Here is a 16856-nt window from a genome sequence, read left to right as displayed (position 1 = left end):
CATTTGCAGCTACGGCTGGAATTTCACGGGTCCCCCCCCCCCCCTCCCCCCGCCGCAGCACACGCTCGCTCGCACACCATGAAGCGCTCGGCAAAGGTGTGCTGGGTCGGCTTCGTCTTTGCGACGATCGTGATCGCGGCCGTCACGGCCCTGGTCGTGTACTTCACCGCATCCAAGCGCGGCTTCGGCGGCGCGGGCGCGTCCACCTTCCCCATCGGCGGCACCACCAACGCGGGCGCCGGCTCGGCTCAGGGCTCGGATGGCTCGCTGCCGAGCGGCCAGGGTCTCGAGGACCATTTGTCCCACTCCGTCCCGGGCACGCTCTACGAGGAGGTCGACTACGACGGCGACGGCGAAGCAGAGATCCACCTCGACGGCAGCCTCAGCCACACGCATTACCGCGACGAGGGGCCGCCCGTCGTCGTCGGCAAGATTACAGACCATGATTGGTTCTTCAATGACACCCGCGAGACCTTCAGCACGGACGCCGCACCGAGCCATATTTTTAGGGTCGGCACTACCATCGTCGGCCTCACCGTCAGGGACGACTTTCGCGACTCCAACACCGATTACGCCACCGTCATTGTTAAGAAACCCGTCGTAGACGGCGCGTATTGCTACTATTACGACGCCGCGGAGAGCGGCTTTTCCATCGATGACGACATAAACGAGGGCATCCGCCCCACTTTCGCCGCCGTCGCCGCCAAAGTCGACTTTGCCGACCCCGCTGCCTTTCCGGAAGAGCAGAGGGATGTCCAGTTTCAGGCCCGCTGCGTCTTTCTTGTTACCGGCGGTGGGAGGAAGGAGTTTGAGGTCGAGCATTTCGGCCCTGTGCGCCTTCTTATCGATGGCGAGCTTGTGCTGCAGTCTGACAGCAAAGACTTGGAGACGTCCGCGGGAGGTATAGATCTTCCCGAGGGTGAGCATACAGTCCATCTGCTCTACTCGCGCGTCAATTCAGAGGGAGCCAAGTTGCAGCTCAAGAAAGGCGGAGATACCATTCAGCATAACATTGCAAAGGTCTTGCCAGTGCTGCGTGGACTTGACCCCGGGGACTCTACGCCCGATGGGGGTGGCAAAGCTAAGATTTCGGGCATTGGCCTGTTCAATAAGGTCACGATTCAGTTTGGGTCAGATAAGTTGGAAGTCGATGAGGTGACGGCCAATGAGACAGAGGTCACGGTCGAGGTACCGGAGGTGGAGGGCGAGGAAATCGTGGATGTCGTAGCCGAGAACCAGGCTGGCAAATCTAACGCCATCCCATTCACCTATAAGAATGACGGGAAGACCCCGATCAAGTTCGACGTACGCCGCGCCACGGAGAATGGTAATACCTTCCAGATCAAACTTATTACAGGCATCAAGTACGGTCCCGACCATCGCTTCTACGCGTCAGCTATCAACAGCGCCGTCTATTCTTTTGCAGCAAACAGTCGCATGGAAGTATCCGATCTCTGCCTGTCGCCGTCATTGGGCCGTCATAGGGCTATCCTCGGTCTTGCGTTTAACCCCGCCGATACGGAGTTTAAGTTGTACGTTTCTGCCTCAATCTTGGACTGGAAGGAGAAGAAAAAGCTCACAGAGCCTGACGCCTGGAGGAATGGACAGATTCTCTTGATCAGGAAGGACTTGAACGGCGAATGTCTCGCCATGGAAGAAAAGCCCGTCATTTCTGGACTGCCGGTGTCAAACCATGACCATGGTATCAACGGACTAGTCTTTGATGACGAGGGGAACCTTCATATTCAGGTCGGCGGCAACACCAACGCTGGTCACGACGACAAGAACAGCCGCTTGGGTGGTATCCCTGAGACGGCCTTGTCCGGGGCAAGCCTGATCGCACCAGTCATGAAGGCAGGATTTAACGGCGAGATCACGTATGACTCCGTTGACCCAGCCATTGCACAGCAGACGGGCGGTGACGTCAAAGTATTCTCTCCAGGATGGAGGAATTCATTTGGTATAGAGTTTCACTCGAATGGCTACATGTACGCAACTGACAACGGTGCGTCGGAAATATTTGGTAACATGTCTATATCATGCACTGATCATGAGCCGTTGCCACAAAAGACTTATGAGGATAGGCTTGGAAAAGTCCAGGAGGGCATGTATTTTGGACACCCGAACCGAAATAGGGGAAGGCGGGACAATAAGGAATGCAAGTTCCGCGGACCTTCGGAGCCATCCGATGGCTTTTACCTAGCTCCGATTGCTACTTTCGAGTCATCCACGGATGGTATTACAGAGTATACGGCAGATTTCTTCGGCGGCCAACTCAAAGGAAATCTTCTCTGCTCCAAGTACTCGACACATGACTCTGCGGGGAAACTATTTCGGGTGCAGCTCGACAGTAATGGGGAGAAGGCCGATGGACCAGATATACTAATCGAGGAATCAGGTCTATCTGTCGCTGTATCGCCGTGGGGCCAGATTCTCATGCCTCGAGTTTATAAGGAAGAAATCATGGTTCTGCAGCCCATTCAAAAGAGAGGAGATACTCCCGCTCTGATTGCAGTGATGCCGTTCCGCGGACCCCGCGGTGGAGGGAACGAAGTTTTGGTGACGGGTGTAAATTTCGGGTCCAATCCTGTGGCCCTTTTTGATGGTAAGCGGTGCACTGAAGTCACTGAAGTCGATGTTGCCTCAGATGGGCAATCCTTCAAATGCAAAGTGCCAGCGGGTGAGGCAGGAAAGGGAGTGCAAGTTTCGCTTGATTTTGATGATAAGGAACCCGTCAAAAGCAGTGGGGGCGTAGACTACCGGTATATGAAGATTTGACTCATTCTTTTGCTGTGCACCAACAGTAGATGAATTTCGCCTCCCTTCTCTGGTGGTCTGTATAACTTCTGGATCGCAAGGGCTGTGTATAGTACTCACGAGAGATCACAACATTTGCCATGGCATTCCGTAGTCGCTGTGTGTTCCGCCCTACCTACACTGAGACACTGAGTCTCTGTGAGATATGTAAGAGGTTAGGGCTGTCTTCGCCTATAGAGATCGTCTACACGATCAAAGAGGAAAGCCGCTTTGTTTTCCTCCGTCTCCGGGAGGCAACTACTATCGCCGAATGTGTACTGCGACGATGAAAGAGAATGGCCCGTGCTTAAATAGGGCGCCAAAGTCAGACTCGCGATGAACGTTTTGTAGAATAGGAAAGAGGTGACTGGCATTCTGTGGCTAGCCTCATGGCGTCTTTGAATAAAAGTTAACTTTAATTGGAGAGGTTTGCAACTGGATTCTTGAATAGCGAACATTGATATCCAAGTTTTCTCCAACTGCAAATGCGACGCCTGCGCAATTGTGTTTTTTATTCACCATGCGATTGTGTTATTTGCCTGCACTTGCGGAAAAGAGACCGTTGAGTTGCAGCTGTCCTGCAAACAGTTGCATTCATGGTGGACTCCGATCTACATATCACGCCGTCATTAACACCTGCCTTTTAAGTTTATACTGAACTCTTCCCCCCTGCCGAAAGACTGCCAACCTTGCCGCTTTTTGCGCCAACAACTGCCGTGAAACCCTGCTCTTGTTCCTGGGAAACACTGCCAGCACTATCCGTCAGAACAGTCTCCGCATTTTGGTCATGGTGCTTCATGACAGCCCACGACAAGTCTTCCGGCTTTTCTTCCGGTACGGTTATTGGGACCGGCTTCCACGTATCCATATCCTGCTCCTTGTATTTAAGGTAGGCAAAAAACATCTGGGCACACAGCGCGATTAACAAGCCTACGGTATTCGTCATAGTCGGCACAAATCCCCAGGAAAAGAAGCCCAGAACAGTCTGTAAGACATTCTTGACTTGCCCCGCCACTGATGTGGTCAGCGGAGAAGTCACATGAGTGCACAGGGATGTTGAAAAATTTACGGCGAAAGCTCCCATGGCAGTGAGGAGTAAGCTGATCATGAAGCCCCAACTCAATAACTCTGGCTGCGTTCGAAATGCAACGAGGACACGTCCGAGTTCACCCGTACATATGACCATTGTAGTGACGAGCGGAAAGCCAAGAAGGGCTGTATAGTAAAGTAAACCCACCGGGTTGATCTCCATTAGCTTCATCACTTTCTTGATAGAAGCTAGATAGGCAGCAGTGAGACCGTTGTTGGCGAAAACTAAACAATATCCAAGTCTGGAAAAGCTGACATCGTCGACTGCGGACACAAATGCTCCGATGGTCATGACAATTACCGTACAGACTATTCCAAGAGAGTGGGTTTTCTTGAGATAGATATATTCAGCCACCATGACAAACAACAAGGTGATACGACGGAAGGCGGAGAACATGGGAATGTTAACAAGACTGAGGGCACTGAGCCCGACGACGATGTTAGACGTGAACAATACAGTGGGCCCTGACAGGACGATGAGGTCATGGAAGGAAGCATGCGGAAGTTGGATGTATCCCGCGATGTGGAGCGAGCTCAACCAGGAAATGGCGCAGCCCATTTGCAGAAGCATCATTGTGAGTGGGTAGCGGAAGTGATAGCCAGTGAGACAGGTCTTATTGATGAAAATGGCGCCCAGAGAAGAACCCATGAAGAAGATGACCACCCAGCAAATGTAGAGCTGACGCAACGGCGTCTTTTGCCCTGTTTCGTCGTTGCTTGAGCTTGAGGGGTCGGAACTGGATGCGACAGAATCGCAGGACGAATCGGGAGGCAGGAGCGATCGAGATCTTGTTGATGAATGAAAGGAATCAGAGCGCAGAAGCACAAGAGGGACAGCTTGATGTATCATTAAGGGGGTTTGAGAGTTGAGACTGATACTGTATGAAAGCGTGATCAGGATGATAAGTGTTGGACAGCAAAACGAGTCAATGGAAACTCTTCCAAAGCGACGGCAGGCGAGCAACACAGCACGGACAGGTGTGGGTTTCTTCTTCTGATAGCAGAATTGAGAATTTTACCAGTCATTGCTTTTCCAAATACAATTATGTCCGTGAAGAGGACGAGAAAGGAAAGGCGATGGAACTGGGTCGAAGTAAGAGAGAGAGCAGGCTCCTCTGCAAAAACTTCAAGTCGGGAGGGGGAAGGTGATGAGTATAGGAAGCGAGGACTCTACGCGGAGTTTCCAATACCATAGTAAAGGATTACGAAGGAAATGGGTGGGTAAGGCCAATTAATTCGAACCTGAGGTAATCAGGCGGTGGACCAATTTGGAAAGCAATGGCAGCAGCAAAGGAGGAGCAGACGGTTTGCAAGCAGCGGCAGCTGCGAGCGAATCACCATTCGGGAAAGCTCTGTAAGAAGGCCCAACTGCAAAATCCTGCAAATCAATTGGCCAGAGACCCATGCTAAAACTTCTAACATCCACCGATGTTGAAAACAACAGCTGTCGACACACTCCTCGATAGATCAAATTCCACCCGACTACTGAAACTCCACCACACCCATCCCTTCAACCACTCCCCTCCACACCTCCCCGCCAAACGGCCCTCCGTGTCACTTTCCTCCTGCATCCAAACATGTCTATACCACTTGTCCTTCCCCGTCCTGAACCCCACCTCAACTCAGTACGAGCATGAACAATCGCGCACAACTCCCAAAATGCCCACCCAGACACCCATCGCCCCATCCATAATCGTCCACGGCGGCGCATGGGCAATCCCCGCTTCTCAAACCGTCGCCTCGCGCGAAGGTGTGGAAGCCGCCGCCTCCCTAGGCTACGACCTGCTCAACTCGGGCGCATCGGCACTGGACGCCGTCGAGGCTGCGGTCCGCGCCTTGGAGGACAACCCCGTCTTCGATGCCGGCGTCGGCTCATGCCTCAATTCCGCCGGTGGTGTCGAGATGGACGCTGCCATCATGACTGATTCCGTCGAAGCCACAATTCGATTTGGAGCCGTCGCCGCCCTGTCGAACGCCTGCAACCCGATCTCGGTCGCCCGCGCCGTCATGGAACGCACCCCGCATTGCTTGCTCGTCGGGGAGGGCGCGGATGCCTTCGCAAAGGAAGTTGGCGCGGAAGGGGCCAGCGTGGAGGAGCTTGTGACCCCAGCCGCGGTGGAGGAGTGGCAGAGGTTCAAGCGCTACTCTGCAGCAGTGAATGATCTGTTTAATTCGGGGCACGACACTGTCGGGGCTGTAGTTCGGGATGCAAACGGCACGCTAGCGTGTGCGACGAGCACAGGTGGAATTACGTACAAAAGGGTAGGAAGGGTCGGGGACAGTCCAATTATTGGAGCAGGGCTGTTTTGTGAAGATGGCGTTGGAGCTTGCTCGACGACTGGGCATGGGGAGAGTATTCTCAAGGTCGGTCTTGCTAGGACCGCCTTGTTGTTCATGGAAAGCAGATCTCCGGGTCAGGCTGCTGAGGTGGCTCTCGCGAAAATGAAAAAGCGGACGGGAGGGTGTGGGGGGATTGTTTTGCTGGACAACAACGGAGAGTGGAGCGCTGACTTCACAACGACTAAAATGGCATGGGCTGCCGTTGGGAAAGATGGTGTTCTCAAGTCGGGTATTGATCGCGAGCATCTGAAGCTGTAGAAGTTGCATACCGCATATTTCATTTTCATCTAGGGACGATATGGCCACTAGTCAGTAGATGAATTTTAGCCCTCCTCCCTTCTTTGAGTCTTTCGCGCCCTTAAATAGTGTCGACCATGCTCATAAACCACCCCACTGCTCATCAAATAATTACATCCTGACTCGTTATTGAGTCGTTATTCAACACCAAATACATGGACATGCGTTTCCTCACTCTGTGGCACCTGCTCGCGCCAACAAGATGGACACCGTCTCAGGCTTTGAGCTCTTTCTTCCCTCCTTCAGTGGTGTGGTTTGATCAACCCCCTTCGCCCCGGCTGTCTTGACCCTCGCGTCAGCTCCAAGCTCAAGGAGTGCCTCAAGAGTGGCAATATTCGCGCAGGCGGCAGCCCAGACAAGCGGGGTCCATCCGTAACGACTTCTGGCATCCAAATTTCCTCCATTCTTCGCAAGTGCCCGAACAAAATCTGAGTGCCCCTCTTTTGCCGCAACGTGCATTGCCGTCTCTTCATAACCCCTGCTCTTTGCATTCACATCTACACCAGCCTTCAGAAGGGCGTTGAGAAGCTCGTCCTGCCCCTTCCTTGCTGCGAGATGAATGACGGTCTCCCCAAACGCATTAGAGATCGTTAAATCTGCACCAGCTTTTACGAGTATCTCTATGACAGCTACATGCCCTGTGAAGCGCCTGACAATCGGTATTTGTGGCGGCACTGCCCTTCCAGGTTCACCCGGGAAGCCAGGGGGCGGCGCCGGTCGAGGGTTTGCTGAGGGCAAATTTTCGAAGGCATAAAGAAGAGGGGTCAAACCCTGTGCATTCTTCGCGTTAGGGTCAGCACCTGCCTCAAGCAGAGCTTCCGTGATGGCGATGTTGCCCTCGGAAGCAGCCCACATTAGGGCGGTCATGAGCGAATCATTCTTCAGGGATGCATGGCGGGCGGATGCGCCCTCTTGGAGCAAGGAGCGCACCGAAGTGAGGTCAGAAAGCATGGCGGAGCGGATAAGGAGCTCGTCTGGGGTGCTTGAGGACGCATCGCTTCGCACCGCGACTCGACGAGGTCCGCGTGATATTGGCTGTTTACGGGGACGCCGACTGGAGAGCGGCTGTTGGACAAAGAAGGATGACTTGGCGGGGACGGCGCATGGATAAACAAAGAGTGGATATACCATTTCGCGCAATTGGCACCTTGAACAGAAATTGGACTTGATTCCGCGGCTTTGGGATGCAAAGCTACACCAGAGCGTTCGAAGTACTCTCGCCAACGCGACGAAAAGCACAGGATGGTTCCCTACAAACGGAGGCTTCGCTGTGGTGCTTGTTCATGCGACGCAGCACAGGCTGGTTCGAGCGCGATAGGCCATGGGTTCGACTCGTTAGCCCGCAAGTTCCAGATGGAAGGTTTCGCGGCTGCTGGGAGTTCGCGTGTGCTGGAGCCTTGCCGAATTCCTGTGTCGAAAAACGCGCATTCCTGACGCGCTGCAGAATGCAACGTGTTCACAGATTGAGACTGATATGGCTGGGCGCCGACTGGGCGCTGTGTGCCTCCGATTCGCTGTTAATATGATAGCACTGTGTTGCGTCCATCCAAAATGCAACAGGCCGTCCTTGTTGAGCAATGCTCTTGTTTGGAATAGGGTACACCATCCATCCCTCTCGTTGGCGACACGGCGGCGACAGCTCCAGTTCAGCAACCAAAAGGTAAGATGGCTGCTGCCCACTTGGCCTGGACTGTCATCTTTAGCGTGAGAAATGGAATTCGTAAAATCTGTGGATACGTGACTACCGTACGTTTACAGTATTGTACCCAACTGCATTATGCAAGCAGAAAAGTCATTACCCCGTTGTAGTTGATTCTCTCAGCTGTTAAGTGTGGACTCGATATACCCAGAAGACGCACCGCGTGTCCATGAAAATAACCACATATATTTGAGCTGTTGTACCGGGTCGACAGGCTCACGCTTGGGAAGCGCACCCTGAAATTACGTTGTATTTGAAAGACATACGGTAGGATACTTGGTAACAAACTGCTATGTTGGTTCATCAAAGAAGTAAGGGCCCTTTTGATGGGGGAAACGCAGTCCGTGCGCTTCTTCTGATCTTAAATGTAGTATGCGCTTCCAAACACCCACAGAGTCTGCCATTTGCGGAAAACCTTCGCGGCTTTTGGGTCTCAAACTGAAGCACATGCTGGGAAAATTTGTCTCAGGTTTGCAAAAATGGTTTCTTCAAACCGTCCAACTGTTTGTGCACTGCACGGGCTGGCCATGGAGGCAGTTCAGAAATTCATTGCAGTCGCGCCTCCCGACTACGAGGATTACGAAATTCACTGACACATCATTTTGCCTAGCGTGCAATGGGTATCGCAGAAAAGGATATACCCTCTACAAATCGCTTCATGGGGGAAAGCAGAAGCCACGTCGAGATGAGCTCCATGAGTAAATAGTAGACTTCTGTACGTTGCAGAGTTGATAATTTACATGCATCTACACACTACAGCTGTGCGGGTGTACAAGACTAAGCGGTTGTAGTAGTGCCTACCACTCGTAGGCGGTGTGAATCTACAGCAGTACAGCCATACTTCGTGAACGAGGGGACCGATACTGTTGTGCTACAGTAGCTACAGTAGCTTTGCATGGTTATTTGACAACAAAAGGTTCCGAGAAAACTACGGAGTAAGACATTTTCCTTGTTGTAGAATTATAAAACCGCCTCCTTACACTATTTAACACGTGCCGATGAGGATGGAACACTCCACTGTAGAACCAATGTGTTTGTGGAAAAAGTTCCCTCCATAAAGCGGTTCTCTCCTCACATCTCAGGCTGATGTTAATCATATCGCTACCTGCAACTCTCTGGATATGCTTTCCATTTCTACGCAACCGGCTATTCTTCTTCTCTTGATGTAGACGCCGTTCACATTTCGAAGTTGCGTGAGGAGCGGTATACAGCACGAGAATTAGACAGAAGCAAAACATGCGTGTGTTGCATGCAATTGGTCCTAGGGTGCCAGTGGCGATTGGGAGAATGGGGTATCGATACTATGAAAGGTGGCCTTCATGTCGGTGGCCTTCATGTCGCACATGCCGTTTTCATTGCTCACTTGTTTGCTCCCCTTCGTATAGAATAGGAGCTTAGGTGCCTTTCTCCTAGTTTTAAGAGGGTCTATTATGGCTTCTGCCAGATCTATAAACGTTCCTTCCCTATTTCCCTGCACAGTAGTGCCATCAAGGATGCAGCGAAAGCAATTCTTACTCTTAAAGTGGTACAAGTTGAAAGTACGTGGCAAATGAAGCAGATTGTTGCCGCCTGAATCGGACACAGGCTGGTGAGAGCGTATCACTGTGTGAGGGTCGGCGCTTAATGGATCTACAAAACGGGTGGATCCAACAGAGTAGATCGCTTACATCATACCAATAAAGCGCAGTTTTGGGTGCAGATTAGAGAAAGTTATTGTTGGTATACTATGGTGGAGGCTGCTCCGTGACAGACAAACTGAAAAAGAGGATAGCTGCTTGCATCCAAATATTTACCATAGACCTTCAGCTAGAATAGAGTCTAGAGACATGACTGCTGGGCATGCGCTTGTGACAAGGCGCTCTGACTCGCAAATCGGACATACAGGGTCGAAAGATGATCCTGTTTGAGGGAAAGTGTCATTTTCTCTAGATTATGCATGAATGGAATGAAGGCTGTGCGTTGAATACTTGTCGTATTCTATTACTGCCTTTCGAGAGCAGTTTCGAAAATTGCAGATTTGAGATATCTGATATGTAAAACGTAGCAACTTATTATTTTCCACTAAGGATCACAAGTTTCGTTTCAAATCATGCTAACGTCTGTTGTTTTAATATCATCTAAGTGTGCTGCGCCCTTTCCGAGTCGGTGTTACTTTTTTTGGTATCTCGTTTTGCAAACATTATACTACACAAAGTTCGGCACTATAGAGAGCTCGGCAGAAACGCGACCTAATGAGAGCCTGATCATTGGGTCGCAATTATTACTTTCGGGAATTGCGACATGCCCTTGCGGCTTGTATGGATCCGTGGAACGGACTCCATACACGGCCAAGTAGGACCTGCTCGCTTTGCCAGCAAGGCAGGAAAGCACACTGAAAACTGAAGTATTAAGCGCTTCTGAAGGATATCTTGCTTGCGGGGACTAATCAATCATATTTCTCACCAAGCATATTCAAGCTGCGCATGCAGTAACGGTACTGCACATATCTGTTAAGCTGTTGAAAGTTCTCCGAGAGCGAGGACTAATTATTACTAACCTGATCTGTCTTCTTAACTAGCACAACCAATCTAAACGTTTGAAAACAAACACAGGGACTTCCTGGCATGAGCCTGCAGGCTTCGAAACCCCTGAAAGAGTGCCACGAAGCACAACTCTCAGCCTCGTTGCCTTACGTCTCAAGGGCTTGTAAGGCTTTAAATATGTTACTCATAGGTTCGTACCCTCGTTGATCCGCATATGAAGATTCCTCGTCTCGGACCTCTCCAGACCAAATGAATGAGGTACTGCTTAATTTCATACGTGTACGGAAGCTTGAGATTTCAGAATTGTACGGTATGCAGATGAGGTTTTAATACGCACCTTATACACCACTTTACTGAATTGATCAGAAAATGGTCTTGAGGTATATAGCTATATAGCCGCACCTCCTCTCAGTTCGTGCTGTACCCTTGGTACAGTACCAACGGTACTTAATACTGTAGTGCGTTTTCACTTCGAGTCATAGTACCAAGCTGCACTGACTAACATTCATTTCGCTCATGGCTTCACTTACTCAACGTAGAAAACTCTGAACCAAGCCGTCTCTGCAATCTTGAATGTTCAGTAGCGTATCGCGCACTGTTGTGGCAGTCTACTTTCCGTCTGTGGTAGTGACGGGGTTCAGGCAAGACAGTATCTTTTAAAGACAGAGAACACGTATATCTTGCCACAATCGACTTTCTCTCCAGTCCTCGCGAGTTACTGCTGCTCCGTATATGCGGCGCGTCAGCTCCAAAATAAAGAAGCGACGAGTGTCTAGACGACAAGTGACCTCATATGAGGCTACTTTTCAACTTAATTTTCCTCGACTTACGCTTGCTCAACAAGGAAAAGATACTCTCGCCGCCGCGGTTGACTTGTGCTTTGCGAAAGGATGAAGTTTGGTGAGATCTGCACGTCTTATCTGGTCATTTTAAGAATGCCTGAGAAGAAGCCTTTATGAGGCCATGCCTGACCTAATATGAGGCAAATCGCTTGTCGTCTAGTCACAAGTTCTGATAGGAAATGATAGGAAAAGTGGTGCACCGAAAAAGATACTGAATTTATTCTTATTTCTCCCTCCCATCTCTGGACCGTAAACAGTCTCAACACAACCTCAGGTCGGAGCCGACGTATGACTCTTTCTTCGTCCTGGGTTTGTGCTCCTGTGTTTTATGGAGAGGTTGCCTGTTACTTCTTGTCTGTCTGTCGATCTTCTCATCTGATTTCCAAGAATTCTACTTCTTAGAACAGACGCCGGATCAGAAGCTATAGACTTGTTCATCGCACAACATTTTTTTTTTTTGGTATGTTGCATCTCGGGGGGTCAGGGGGGTACCGTTCATGAGTGCAGAAGCATCTCAAACTAAATCGTTCTTACAAATATTAAAGACATGGGACGTGATAGTATCCTGCACAGAACAGCAGCTACGGGGAAGGAGCGTGGCTGTTTTCCTTACTTGTTTGGCGGGTTTCTGAAACTGAGATCTCACATGGGTCATATTTTGCCCTTCATGCAAGGATGTTGATAATCAAAGTGTTGCTGGTTTTCTCTCTAGAAAACAATTTTTGCACGAGACAAAGATTGCTGGTTTTGTCGCAAATTCCGTGCAATAGAGAAAAGCAATTTTTTGACACTCTGAAGATGAAAAAACTGCAAGTGATCGGATGAGGCAGTGCTAGTAGTGAGTTGAATATGTCCATTTTGCACTTTCGGACCGTCATCTATGTGAAGTACGGTGTGTGCTAAACCATGTGGCAATATTGTTAGCCATGGAGATATGTAAAGTTGTTCCAATGCAAGTATGAGTTGTTCGTAAGGATTTCATATCATGGGACATGAACACGTTTTATTCGAACCCCACTCACAGTATCATCGGCCCTGTCATCATAAATTGATTTTCTTCGCCAGAAATAGGGCCCCGAGAACAAACTCGTTTGGTAGGCATTGTAATATCTGCATCTAAATTCAGGTAGTATGGCACAAGATGAGTTGAACCAGGAAGAAGACAGCGCAAAGTCGTTTGAAACAACCTTAATAAAGCGCTGGCATTGGTGTTACGCAAACTTTTTTAGCACTGAAAATCTTCGAGTGATGGCTGACAAGGCTTCAGATTCATAAGCTGTGACTCACAGATCGGACATGCGGTTACAGCCTGTAACCGCATGTCCGATCTGTGAACACATCGTGACGGGCTCGAGGAGAAGTTCTTGCAAAAACGTGAGAAAGTTATTTTAACAATTGAGACAATTTCCTTTTGTTCCAACCCCAAGAAAGAACTCACCATAGCCTGTAAGTAGAGTACAAAACTGCATGCGTCACGTAGCAAAATAAATGACCGAGTACACATGTTCAGGAATGGCTTCCACTTGCCGTCCGCAATAGGCTATGGTCAAAGGATGAGCAGGAGAGTTGGAGAGAGGGGTGGCATTGTCATGGTTAAACGGATGGATTGACGCCTTGTGGTGAAACCCAAATATGCACATGTAATCGCCTTGTAATCATTCGCGTTACAGTGTACAGTATCCCATCTCTCATCCTGACGCACAAAATCTCAAAAATAAGAGTGCATTGCAGCTCTTGATTGTCGTTGCTTGAGTATCGCTTGGGGTTTCCACTGCTATGCGAGAGCCTCATTGACTTTGACATATGTGACACTTTCCGGGTGAGAAGTGATTGAACCGACGTCTGCCCTAGATATTCATATTATTCCGCATTAAGATGTGAAATACCTCATATGCTATTGTGCTGATCTAGAGAAGGAGGCTATAACCAGTGTCCTAGAACGGTGAGCTGCTTTGTGATGGTGATTTTTCTGTATCGTTCTCTTTCTATATCTTCGTCATGCCCATTTTTGACTCTACAGAGAGATACACAATTAATATTGAATGTAATAAACGTTATGCTTCGATCATAAGTTTATCTTCTATCCTCACAATGACAGAGAGTCTGCGGCAGACGAACTAAAAAAGAAGAGAAGAAAGCTGTAGGGTTGTGCTCCAGAATAGTGAGCATTAGGTCACTAAAAAAGTTTCCTGTGTGCGGATGAGGAGTAGCAATTTCAAATACAGGGGGGGGTCGCTCAATAGTGCCTACTGTAGTAGTGCTTCCCTCTATATAGTGCTATAACTCACCCTCTGGCACAGGTTATCATAAGCTCACACGTGTATCATCCGGCATGGTTCAGTACTCAAAGGATGAAGTTATTTAGTTGTGTTATACAGGCTTTGTTGTGTTTGTGTTTGCAGTGTGCTTTGTCCCCAAATATATGTATTTGAGCCTCCTTTATATAGTGCCATCCCCCCAATAGTGCCATAGCTAGAGGTATGTCACGCTATAGCACTATATCGTAGGAGGCACTGTATATATTTATCCTCAACATTCAATTCAAATATCAAGACCATTTAAGGGTACCAATAATATTAGAAAATGCGTGTTGAACTCACTTAGATTGCTTCAGATTGTCTGAAATAGCTAGCGTAGCGAGAGATCCAAGTTTCTATAGTAAATAGTGTTGCTAGGACTTGCCCAACAGATCTAAGTATTTATGAATCATCGGCGTGGCTCCGCCGTTTGCAGCGCAGTACTGGAACGCTTACAGTGCGAAAACCTTCTTTCACTTTTGACGCTCACGGGGAAGCAAAGTCGACATCACTAACAGGCGAGAAAATATGGTCTTTAACCTACAGACGCATTTTCGTCCATTCGCAACATTGCAATTTAGGCAGCATCGAAATGTCAAGCCATTTCCACTTGAAGAATATGTGAGCAGAGCTCTGTCGTAGTTCACCAACGAACAAATGCGACACATTATGTTCCTTGCTGGACAGGCGCACCAGCTCTTGGCGATGAACAATGACTACTCTATCAAGCCTCCGTGCTTGGATGCAATGCCCAAAGTTGCAGAACAATCATTGGTGCACGGCCTCCATACTCATATGCTGCATCTCAGATGACAATGCTTATCATACCAATATGAAATACCACGATCTTTAATAAGTTAGTACAGAGAAAAGCATCATATCATCACAACTCTGGCTATCACACAACCTACCGCAGTGCGAAAGGGCGAAAAGATCGGGAAATGTATCTGCCAGAACATCTGTTTGTGTTGATCGCTCCTCAAAACTAGTGCACAATACTGTGGGTAGTTATGATATTACTGTGTGAAGAAACGAATACCAACTGCAATTGGCTTATCGGGAGAGGCGTTACCCAGCCTATTATTCGGCAAGGTTTCAGACTGTACCATATTACACTTGCGAACCATGGAAAGATAGTGATGCTCCGTGAGACAGAGAACCATTAATGTCATTGATTTAAACGCGAGCATACTATATTTTCGTCGAACAGTCTAGATGAAGCCCTATATTAACATGGAGACATACCCAGTAAGAGCTAATGGCAGGCGCAACTTGAGACCTAGACACACCCATGCTCAATAATTGCATCCTGCGAACGAGATAAAGATATTGTCGTCCTTGTAGGATCAGGCATGAACTCTTAGGTGTCCGCATAGAACAATTCCCTGCATAATGATTCTATCGCACATCTATTCTGCGGGCCGGCTGGTTGCACAGTTTTGGAGATGTATTGATGGCACTCAATATCGCTATGCTTCTTCACCCTTATGATGATTTGATTGCGCGGGCGTTCCCAGTGCTGTAGTATCGCACAGAAACGCTTCAATCTGGTCTGCAGGTTCGATCGCATACCTTTCTGACTGGCTATAAAAGGATTTCGAGAACCAGACACTTAACCTATTCTCACACTTCCACCTGACCATCAGCACCACCATCCAGAGTACCATTATTCATCAGAAAGCGTACCTCCAAAGAGAAATGAAGCTTTTCTCAATTCTTGTCCTCTTCGGCCTTCTGGCTGTCGTAACCTTCGCTCAAGTCCAAGAAGATGTCAATGTGGAGCAGTCTGACTTGTCCGAGGTAGCGGATAAGGCGTACTATCCGAAATGCCCCTGCAAGTGTTACTTCCATCGCCAGACTGGCGTCGCTCGTCATGAATGCAAGAAGCGCATCTACAAGCATTGCAAGGTGGATAAATGCGTCAAGAAAACTCGTTACGGCGTCAAGAAAGGCTTGTGGTGCTGTGATCACAAGCCCACTGTCACACCCACGCCTACGCCTACGCCTACCCCGAAGCCGAAATGCCCATGCAAGTGCACCGAAAAGCGTTGGGCGCAGAAGGATTGCCGATACCTCAGTCCGTTCTGCAAGGTTATCGCATGTGAGGACAAGGTTTACAGGGACAAGCACGGCCGCGTCATTTACTCCAAGCCGGAATTCCAGTGCTGCGACTATCACCATTAGAGTCACAAGCATGAGCAAGAATTCTGCTTTCAGTGCAGTTTTCATGCATCATCGCGTAGTCTCTAATGAGTACTTTGCTTCATCCCTTTCGCTTTCCTAGACTACTGTCACTTTGACCTAGAGAATCGAATAAAGCTTGATAGTTCCTGGAGAAAATCAACTGAATTTCGGAGTATTAGTTTTCTTAAGATCACTTCGCCGAAAGGCGAATGGTATTCATGAGAAAATTCGGCCTTCCAGAATGAGCAGAACGATAACATTGTACACCTTCAAAAGCAACGCGTAACAGTCCCGAAAGAAGCCAATGCTTACCGCATAATATACCAGCATACTCGAATTGAGGCCATCGATGAAAGCGAGAGGAAAGAACATCTATCTATTCGCGATTCCGCCATGATTTCAGATCAAATTATGTGCCAGGCCATGCATCGATTGAAGCCGGGTTAGTTGGTGAATCGCAGTATTTAAGGACCCACTAATTTCCCGCGAGCATTTTGAGGGCACGAGTCATGCATGCAACTCGTATTCTCTGTGGTCCCGCTGCAAATGTGTGTTTCTCAGACGTGCTGGTGTGCTTTGAAAGCTATCTGCAGAGCATATTTGAATGATAGTCATATTCACGCTTTGCTCTGTGTCGTACTTACAGTCGGTGTGTGTGGGGGGGGGGAGGTGTTGGATTACATTTCCCTATTGGCTGATCTCCCGTCGTACAGTAGTGAACTCAGTGCGCTCCTCGGTGCACAGTATTTTAGGCTTCAACCCTCATGCGTACCGCATAAGCACAACCACC

At 49.0% G+C, this 16856-nt stretch overlaps 6 protein-coding genes across 6 annotated transcripts; 5 read left to right on the top strand and 1 right to left on the bottom strand.

Annotated features, from left to right (window-relative positions):
- Nucleotides 1-78: 78 nt before the first annotated feature.
- On the top strand, nucleotides 79-2778 carry CHC_T00002546001 (hypothetical protein). The gene has a single exon (XM_005713603.1). The coding sequence runs from the start codon at nucleotides 79-81 to the stop codon at nucleotides 2776-2778; it is 2700 nt and encodes an 899-aa protein (XP_005713660.1).
- Nucleotides 2779-5544: 2766 nt separating this feature from the next.
- CHC_T00002545001 (hypothetical protein) lies at nucleotides 5545-6483 on the top strand. Its single transcript, XM_005713602.1, has one exon. It carries the CDS (start codon nucleotides 5545-5547, stop codon nucleotides 6481-6483), a length of 939 nt encoding a protein of 312 aa, XP_005713659.1.
- A 58-nt stretch (nucleotides 6484-6541) lies between these two features.
- Nucleotides 6542-6655, top strand: CHC_T00002544001 (hypothetical protein). The gene has a single exon (XM_005713601.1). The coding sequence runs from the start codon at nucleotides 6542-6544 to the stop codon at nucleotides 6653-6655; it is 114 nt and encodes a 37-aa protein (XP_005713658.1).
- Nucleotides 6656-6693: 38 nt separating this feature from the next.
- On the bottom strand, nucleotides 6694-7653 carry CHC_T00002543001 (hypothetical protein). The gene has a single exon (XM_005713600.1). The coding sequence runs from the start codon at nucleotides 7651-7653 to the stop codon at nucleotides 6694-6696; it is 960 nt and encodes a 319-aa protein (XP_005713657.1).
- Nucleotides 7654-7706: 53 nt separating this feature from the next.
- Nucleotides 7707-8048, top strand: CHC_T00002542001 (hypothetical protein). Its single transcript, XM_005713599.1, has one exon. The coding sequence runs from the start codon at nucleotides 7707-7709 to the stop codon at nucleotides 8046-8048; it is 342 nt and encodes a 113-aa protein (XP_005713656.1).
- A 7707-nt stretch (nucleotides 8049-15755) lies between these two features.
- Nucleotides 15756-16166, top strand: CHC_T00002541001 (hypothetical protein). The gene has a single exon (XM_005713598.1). The coding sequence runs from the start codon at nucleotides 15756-15758 to the stop codon at nucleotides 16164-16166; it is 411 nt and encodes a 136-aa protein (XP_005713655.1).
- The last annotated feature ends 690 nt before the right edge of the window (nucleotides 16167-16856 follow it).

Source organism: Chondrus crispus, genomic scaffold (assembly GCF_000350225.1).
Source record: "Chondrus crispus Stackhouse genomic scaffold, scaffold_142, whole genome shotgun sequence".
In the NCBI taxonomy this organism is placed as follows: domain Eukaryota; phylum Rhodophyta; class Florideophyceae; order Gigartinales; family Gigartinaceae; genus Chondrus; species Chondrus crispus.
Note: the sequence above shows the minus strand (reverse complement) of the source record. Positions and strands in the feature narration are given on the sequence as shown.